The sequence below is a fragment of the Chinchilla lanigera genome, unplaced genomic scaffold, assembly GCF_000276665.1.
Source record: "Chinchilla lanigera isolate Chin_1 unplaced genomic scaffold, ChiLan1.0 scaffold00002, whole genome shotgun sequence".
Classification (NCBI taxonomy): domain Eukaryota; kingdom Metazoa; phylum Chordata; class Mammalia; order Rodentia; family Chinchillidae; genus Chinchilla; species Chinchilla lanigera.
Genome location: NW_004955403.1, coordinates 640939 through 649462, shown reverse-complemented (window position 1 = coordinate 649462; position 8524 = coordinate 640939). Strand labels below are relative to the sequence as shown.

The following is an 8524-nucleotide window of genomic DNA, read 5'->3' as shown; positions in this document are numbered from 1 at the left end:
AATGAAGGAAAAAAATTAATCAGTAATCCCAGCATTTGGGAGGTTAAGGCAAGAGGATCACTTGGAGTTCAAGGCCATTCTAAACTACATAGAGGGGGCCAGGGATTTAGCTCAGCGGCACAAGTGCCTGCCTGGCAAGCACAAGGTCCTGAGTTTGATTCCCGGAACCAAAAAAAAACAAAAACAAAAACACAAAAAAAACTATATAGAGACTACCTCAAAAAATAAAACAATTAGACCAGCCACTGGGAGAAGAGAGACCAGCCCAGATGTAAGTGTGTGGTGCTGGCTGCAGAACAGCATGGCCTAATCCATGGGATTTACGTAGCAAGGGGGACACGGCTCTGAGCAACTCCACAAGAGCGCCTGTGTAACAGCTTGGACAGACGAGGGCCATCGGGTAGACCACACGTGGTGGGAGCACAGCTTCCGGGTCCCACAGAACGCGCCCCACGCGCTCCACGCCACCCTCCCGCAGGTTCCTGCGGAGACGCTGCTCACAGGCAGAAAGCAGGGCGTGGAGGGCTAAGTTGCCTCAGCACGTGTGAGGGGAACCCGGACGCCGCAGTCTGCGCCTGACCAGCGCACTGCACTCTGCAGGGTCCAGGGACAAGGTCAGCTGGGAAACGCTCCATCACTGTTACCCTAGGACCTGGGACTTACGGCAACCGGACCCTTCCTAGGCCGCCTCTGTGATGGCACTTCTTTTTTTTTGTTATTTCATTTTTTCCCCCTGGTACCAGGAATCGAACTCATGACCTTATGCATGACCTTATGCTTGCCAGGCAGGCACTGTGCCGCTGAGCTAAATCCCCAGCCCCGGTGCTTCTCCTTCTAATAGCGCAAAGCAAGGAATTCGTGGAAATGGCCCTAGAGTACTAGTCGGCTATGGTAGTAATGTCGCCAGTGTGCTCTAAAATGCTTGCATTCGAGACTCTGCACTTAAAAATGAAGACTTATATGCAACAAAAATTTTAAAAACATCTTTAATATTCAAGAAAGCTGGACATGGTGGCATATGCCCGTAAGCCCAGCACCCCGGAGCCAGCCTGAGCTACAGTGACGCCCACCCCTGCTCCCCAAGTGAAAGCGTCCACGGGGTTCTAGGAGAGGACGTGCTGTACGATTCCACAGTAAAGGCCACTGGGCTTCCGCAGCCATGTCCCTGGTGGCACACACAGGAGGACGCAGACCTGACCCCACACCAGCTGGGTTGCTCTGTGGAACATCTGCCCCGTGACTGCGTCTACTGAGCAAATGGGTTGGCATGAATAGTTATGTCCTTAATGTGCACATCATTGAGAGGCCGGTATGTCTTCTCATTTACTGGGAGCTTCTCCAGTTCATCCAGCGTCTCCAAACCATCTATCACCCTGGAAGAGAAACAGCGTCATGTACGAAAATCCCCTCAGATTAAACACAGGGTCTGTCAGGTGTGGTGGTATACAAGTGTAACCCCAGCACTCAGGAGGCTGAGGCAGGAGGATCACTGTGGAGTTCGAGGGCAGCCTAGACTACAGTGAGACTGTCTCACGAAAGAAAACAAAACAGAAAAACACTTGCGATGCAAACACCTGTAACCATTACAGTTTACCTGAGAGGAAAGGGCCTCGGGGTGTGGCTGCCCATCCCTGTAATCCAGTGTCTGGGAGGCCGAGGCACAAAGATCTGAAGTTTGAGCCCAGTCTGGGCAGCTTAGTGGTTTGTCACACCATCTCACAGAAAATAAAGAATACGCTGGGGACACAGCTCAGTGCAAAAGGCCCCGGGCTCAGTGCTCTAGTATCACATACACCCGCAAAAAACCCCCAAACTAGACCATGTCTCACAGTTCTTCTGAGTTTTCTAGTTGGATGTACAACTGGAGAATTCAAATTGCCAGGGCTGGGCTCCAATCTGTTAGTCTCCTGCCTCAGCCTCCCTGAGTGCCGGGATTCCAAGCACGCACCATCATGTTGGTTTCAAAAACTCACTTTGACACAGACAAGGAGGAGGAATGTCCTTACCAACACACTAACATGCTTAGCCACACTGTCACCGCAGGGCGGCACTGACAGAGTGCCAAGGCGGCAGGCAGCCTGCTTCCGGCCAGCCCTCCCTGGCCCTCCTGGCTTGGGGACTGGCTCTGAGTGCACTGAAGGCTGGGACGCAGGGACAGTGCAGGCCGAGGATGCAGTACCAGCACCCTGGGGCCCCACCCCTCCCTTGAGCGCTCTGCCTGAGGGCCTGCGCTCCCCAGCACCACATAAGGGAGAAACAAGTGGGAAGAGCAGACCGAACTCCAGCAAGGGTGTCATGGGCCATGGAGGAGACACTCCAGAGCTGCCTTTACAATGTGTGCTTTGGAAATCTGAGTCTAAAACACCACCAGGCTTTGTTTAGATTAGCAGCTTTTCAGGTTACACTTCTTGGCCCAACTCAAACCAATTTCCAGGATTTACACATGTATTTAAAATGTGTGTGCTAGGCCAGGCATGGTGGTGCACGCCTGTAATCGCAGCACTTGGGAAGCTGAGGCAGGAGGATCGTTCCAAGTTCGAGACCAGCCTGGCTACAAAGTGAGCTCAAGGCCAGCCTGAACTGCGTAGTGAGACTCTGTCTCAAAAACACAGAAAAAAGTGTGCACCACCACAAGTTCATGAGCCAAGGGTTAGGCTACAGTTTGGTCACAAATTCAGCTGGGCATGGTGGCCCCTGCCTGCGATCCCAGGACTAAGTCTGGGTAGGAGTGCTTCAACTTTGAGACTCTTGACTCAAAAAATACGTAAAGCTACATACATCCTGGAAGCTAGAGCAACGATTTTCTCTGAGACAGAGACTCATCACGCGGCCCAGGCCCCCCAGTGCTGGCCGTGTGCCTGGGGCCACCGCGCATGCACCCAGCCGGCAGCGAACCCTGCAGCGGGACTCACTTTCCGAACACGGTGTACTTCATGTCCAGGTGGGGCTGTTTGCCGTAGGTGATGAAGAACTGCGAGCCGTTGGTGTTCGGGCCGTTGTTAGCCATGGAGACGACGCCTCTGACGCTGTGCTGCGAAGACAGACCAGAGCGCGAGCCTCGCGCTTCTCGCCGTGGCTTCCACGGACGCGCGTTCCTCACACCCCTGCTACCTACAGGGCCCGGCACACACTGAGCTGGCGTCCACCCGGACCAACCCACACGTGCCATCTCTAGCGTGGGCAGCCCGGGCAGATGCGCAGGTAAACTGCAGGTGCCAGACCATACCCTCCAGTTCATCTCACTCACTCCGAGAAGCTCTGGCAGTGCCTCTGGGCAACAGAGACAGCCCTGATGGCGGCGGACAGCGTGCAGGCACGATGCCCAGACCCACGCTCTTCTCACCCGCTGGACTCTCGCTGGCTTCTTCAGCCCACTCAGAATTCCCATCTGCAGGGTCAGCAGATGGTAAACTGACCCCCAGGCACAGGGCAGCCGGGGTGGCAAACGAACTCGCTTGCTGCCCTGCAGCTTCACACCCCTGTGGCCCCTCTGGGCACTGGCTCCTGCGGGACGACCCACGGGGGGCCTCTCTGCTCCACCATGGTGACAGGGTTTGTCTGCAAAGGGTGCACACAGGAACTGAAGGACCTAGCCGGGCATGATGGCGCACGCCTGTAATCCCGGCACTCGGGAGGCTGAGGCAGGAGGACTGCTGCAAGTTCGAGGCCAGCTTGGACTACAAAGTGAGACCTTGTCTCAAACAGACAAAAAATGAAATAAAATAAAATAAAAATAGTAAGGCTTTATCTTCCTGCAAAGTGACTAGCAATCAAGTCTAACATTTGATGCACAAGCAGGAATAAAAGGTACCATCTGCAAGTTAAGAAAACAAGCACTGCTCCTCTATTTCTGAGCTTTAGGAGTGAACGCTGGCTACTTCACTGCCTCAGCCTCTTGAGGTGAACACCACCCCATGCCACTCACACCCTTCACACACCATGTATTCACTACACACACACCCGCCGTACACCACTCCCATCAGTTACACGCCACTCACCCACCATCCGCACACCATCCACACGCCCCGACAATGCAATGCTCCCCTGGACGAGGCTCTGAACACCACAACACAACACAATTTCAGTCTTCTGGGAAGTGCTTCCAACACTGCATGCCGTTAGGATCCTGACCCATGCGTGCTCACGCAGGTACAGTTCACCCATCTCTTCACTGTGGTCCAGTATTTCTCTACTGCACGCACTAAAACGTATCCATTCCATCATCACTGCACACAGCAGCTGTTCCTGGACCTGCGCTGCCACGAACAGCACCCTAGGGCACCTGGGCAGTGGGCTGGGCATGCAACCACAGTCCCTCCCGGGCAGACACTGGGCACGGACTTGCTCAGTCACAGCAGGCAAATGACCACTGATCTTTTTTAATTTTTGAGACAGGGTCTTGCTATGTAATCCAGACTGGCCTTGAACTCACGGCGATTTTCCCGCCTCCGCTTCCTGAGCCCTGGCATTACAGTCATGTTTTAAAATTCCCACAGTTGAGTTTTGACACACTTGATACCTGGTTTTAACTGGTACTCTGGAGCAGCCATTAATTAAACTTTGAAAAATAGTTCCATTTCTACTTCAAGAGAAGGCTAACTTTTTAACAAGTTTACCACCTTCCAAATCCAACTCCTGTAACAAAACTAATACATATCCTTACAATAGTAAAGTAAAAAAGAAAAAAAAGTATCCAATTCCTGCTGCCATCCTGAGATGTAACCAATTTCAGAAACTGTGATTACATATGGAAAAAAACCACACATATGTGTATATACATATATATATATACACACACACACACATATACATACTTATATATCTATCTATATAACCATAGCTCCACCCCACACCCCCAATACTGGGGTTTCAACTCAGCAGTGCTCTATCACCGAGCTACAATCCCCAGCCCTTTTTTTATTTTGAGACAGGGTCCAAGTCACTAAGTGGCCCAGGCTGGGGCTGAACGTGCCATCCTCCTGACTCAGCCTCCCAGGGTCTGGAACGACAGGTGCCCCCATGTCTGGCTGAAGGGGCACCAGTGATGGGCAACACCATGACCTCGAGGTGGTCTTTCTGTCCTCTCGAAGGAGGCCAGTGACTCAGCTGTCGGCCATGAACCCTACGACTGGCTGCCAGCCCTGCAGACAGCACTAAGGCTTCGGGCTGGACTCCCAGGTGACCGCTACAGCCCGAGACTCTGGCCCTGCACCAGGCCAGGACGGCCACTCGGCCTCCCTGACTTCATTCACCCGGGGTGCAAGCGCAACAGAGCAGCACACTGAGTAACGCCGTCCACCTGTGTCCCCCACACGGAGTCTCCAGGCGCAAGCAGAGGCAGGGAGTGAGCCCGGGCGGAGGGGTACCTTGAGGTGTTCGCTGTACTCATCTTCAAACTTCCGGCCCCAGATGCTGTTTCCGCCTCTCCCAGTGCCTATGTACAAGACAGGAAGCCAAAGCCGTACTTAGGGTTGAAAAAGGGTTCAACTAGCCGGGCGCGGTGGTGCACTCCTGTAAGCCCAGCACTCAGAAGGCTGAGGCAGAACTGTTGCGAGTTCGAGACCAGCCTGGGCTACAAAGTGAGCTCAAGGCCAGCTTGAACTGCATAGTGAGACCCTGTCTCAAAAAGACAAAAAAAAAAGAAAAAAAAAAGGGGTTCAACTTTATTTTTTTTTGAGACACAGTCTTGCTATGCAGCCCATAGTGCCCTTCAACTCTCATTGATCTTTCTGCCTCAGCCTCCCGAGTACTGGGATTACAGATCCGTGGTACTATACTCAGTTTAGGGTTCAATTTTTAACTTAAAAGGCTCTTTATAGCATACTTTTTTTTTTTTTGGGTCTCTGTCAGACAGGGTCTCACTATGCAGTTCAGGCTGGCCTTGAGCTCACTTTGTCGCCCAGGCTGGTCTCAAACTTGCAACAATCCTCCTGCCTCAGCTTCCTGAGTGCTGGGATTACAGGCAGGTGCCACCACCATGCCCAGCTCTAGCATATCTCTTTTAAATACAAATAACATCTGATGACACCTAGTATTTTCCCATTATTTAATTTTACAGACCAAAAAATAAAATGTCCATACAGATAAAACAAACAAAATTGCCACCCTCCTTATGGATCCTGCGGGGACCCAAGGGGCGGGTGGTCACTGCGTCTGCTTCACACTTCCTGCTGTGGCACGCCAGTCCTGCCCCCCCCCCCCCCCCGGTCACACACCCAGCCACGGCCTCAGCACCTGGAAAGCATACCTGTTGGGTCTCCCGTCTGTACCATGAAGCCCTTGATGTTTCTGTGGAACACACAGCCGCTGTAGTAACTACTGGCACAGAGAGCCAAGAAGTTCTGCAAGTGAAAGTGCGAATGAGGAGTTGCACTTGAGATCAAGAGCCAGTCACCCACAGCCTGCAATCCCAACACTCAGGAGGCTGAGGCAGGAGGGTTCCTGGGAGTTCGAAGTCTGAGGCCAGCCTGGCTCCACAGTGAGTTGAAGACTAGTCTGAACTACATAGCAAGACCCTGTCTCAAAAAACAAAACAAAACAAAAAACAATCCAATCCAATCCAATCATGCTTATTGGAAACACCCAAGAGCATGTTCAACCCTGGCTTTCAGGTTTTGAGACAGAATCTTACTACAAAGGTCAGGCTGGTCTCGAATTTGTGGCAACCCTCCTGCCTCAGCCTCCTGAGTTCTGGGGCTACATACAGGTGTGTGCCACTTCACCTGACTCTAGGCATTAGTTTTAGATATTGTCATTTCCCAGCCAAAGACACTTTATTTATTTATTTATTTGGTCTTTTTCAGACAGGATGTCGCTATGTAGTTCAGGTTGGCCTTGAGTTCACTCTGTAGTCCAGGCTGGTCTCAAACTCAAAATGATCCTTCTGCCTCAGCCTCCCAAGTGCTGGGATTACAGGCGTGTGCCACCACATCTGGTTCTGACCAGGGTTTTACAGAAAGTGCTTTTTAGGTTGGAGAATCCCACTTTAAAGTGGTCATCCTGCTGCATTAACTGATTTTTAAAACATGAAGAATAGTACTTACCTCACATGTCTTGGGCGTCCGCTCACAGAAGACTTCTATTTTAATATCACCTACATCTGTGTGCAGTGTCACAGACTAAAAGAGAGAGAAGATAACAAATGTGATTTCTCCAGGAGACTACAGGTACTTTTAGTTCCCTAACTGAACATTTAAGATGACAATCAGGCAGCAGACAAAAACATTGCTTTAGAAATGACAGAACAGCTGGACCTTCTTCCCCTAAATTTATTTCAATAGCAGGAAAAAAAAAAAACCTCCAGAAGACAAACAGAAATGTTTGGGTAAAGTGCCATCTCTGCTAAAATTTGTTTTTGTTTCTTTTTTTTTTTTTAAGGATCTCACTATGTAGTTCAGGCTGGCCTCGACCTTGCAAGGATCCTTTTGTCTCAGCCTCCTGAGTGCTGGAATTACAGGTGTGTGCAACCATGCCCAGCAATAGTGTATGCTTTAATATCCTATAATGCATTTATCTTGCTGCTGCAATTCCCACAGAGTTTTATTTTCCTTGACTGATTTTTAAAAATTATAGAATTTTAAGAGTCTCATGGTCTACCAACTGAGCTAACCGGGTACCCCTTAAAAAAATCATAGAATTTTATTTATTTATTTATTTTTGTTCTTTTTGAAACAGGGTCTCGCTGTGCAGTTCAGGCTGGCCTTGAGCTCACTTTGTAGCCCAGGATGGTCTTGAACTCGCAACGATCCTCCTGCCTCAGCCTCCCCAGGGCTGGGATTACAGGCATGCGCCACCACGCCGGGCTCAAAAATTACAGAATTTCATAAAACTTACCATTTTTTCTTTTTGGCTTCAAAAGTATTACTTAGTTTCTCAGGGTCTTACAGAGAAAAGCTTGAAAGTATGTTTCTGTTCCTAAAAGTAAACAAAAGTAGTTCTTTTTTTTTCTTTCTTTTTTTTTGTCTGTTTGACACAGGGTCTCACTATGTAGTTCAGGCTGGCTTTGAGCTCACTTTGTGGCCCAGGCTGGTCTCGAACTCGCAACGACCCTCCTGCCTCAGCCTCCCGAGTGCTGGGATTACAGGCGTGCGCCACCACGCCCGGCGTTTTCTTCCATCTTCATTCACAGACAGTCCTCCTCACTGAATATGTAAAAGGAGTCCCGATGACACCCCGCGAGTAGTGAGTACCTAGTGGCGAGCAAGAAGCCAGCCGGAGACCCCCGCTCACCAGACCCTCCGGCCCGAGGCCCACTTGCGGTCCTCGCCCGCGGGGCCCCTGCTAACAGCAGAAACGCCAAGCCCAACCTGCCCGGGGCACACACGCCGTGCGAAGCGCAGAACGCCCAGAGCAGCGGCGGCTGGGAGCAGAGAGTCGCTGAGCCCCTGACGGGCGCGCGGGACGGGAAGGGGCCCAGCCGGGCCAGGTGCCCGGGAACGTCTCGCAGAGCGGCGTCAGAGCGCGCAGCGCGGCGCCCACACCGGCGGCGCAGGAAAAGCGCCCCGAAGCGCACACGCAGGCGCGG

The 8524-nt window shown here is 51.5% G+C and overlaps 1 protein-coding gene across 4 annotated transcripts; it reads right to left on the bottom strand.

Annotated features, from left to right (window-relative positions):
- Positions 1-964: 964 nt before the first annotated feature.
- On the bottom strand, positions 965-8507 carry Ppil3 (peptidylprolyl isomerase (cyclophilin)-like 3). 4 transcript variants are annotated; one of them, XM_005373235.2, is made up of 7 exons: positions 8013-8507; positions 7834-7914; positions 7044-7118; positions 6248-6341; positions 5367-5434; positions 2913-3031; positions 965-1373 (listed from the first exon to the last, which is right to left on the bottom strand). In XM_005373235.2, the coding sequence occupies exons 2-7, from the start codon at positions 7834-7836 to the stop codon at positions 1247-1249; spliced, it is 486 nt and encodes a 161-aa protein (XP_005373292.1). In that variant the 5' UTR covers positions 7837-7914; positions 8013-8507; the 3' UTR covers positions 965-1246. The 4 variants fall into 4 exon arrangements, with proteins under 4 accessions (XP_005373292.1, XP_005373289.1, XP_005373290.1 ...); XM_005373232.2 differs by having other exon boundaries at positions 8190-8507; XM_005373233.2 differs by having other exon boundaries at positions 8230-8507.
- Positions 8508-8524: the final 17 nt, after the last annotated feature.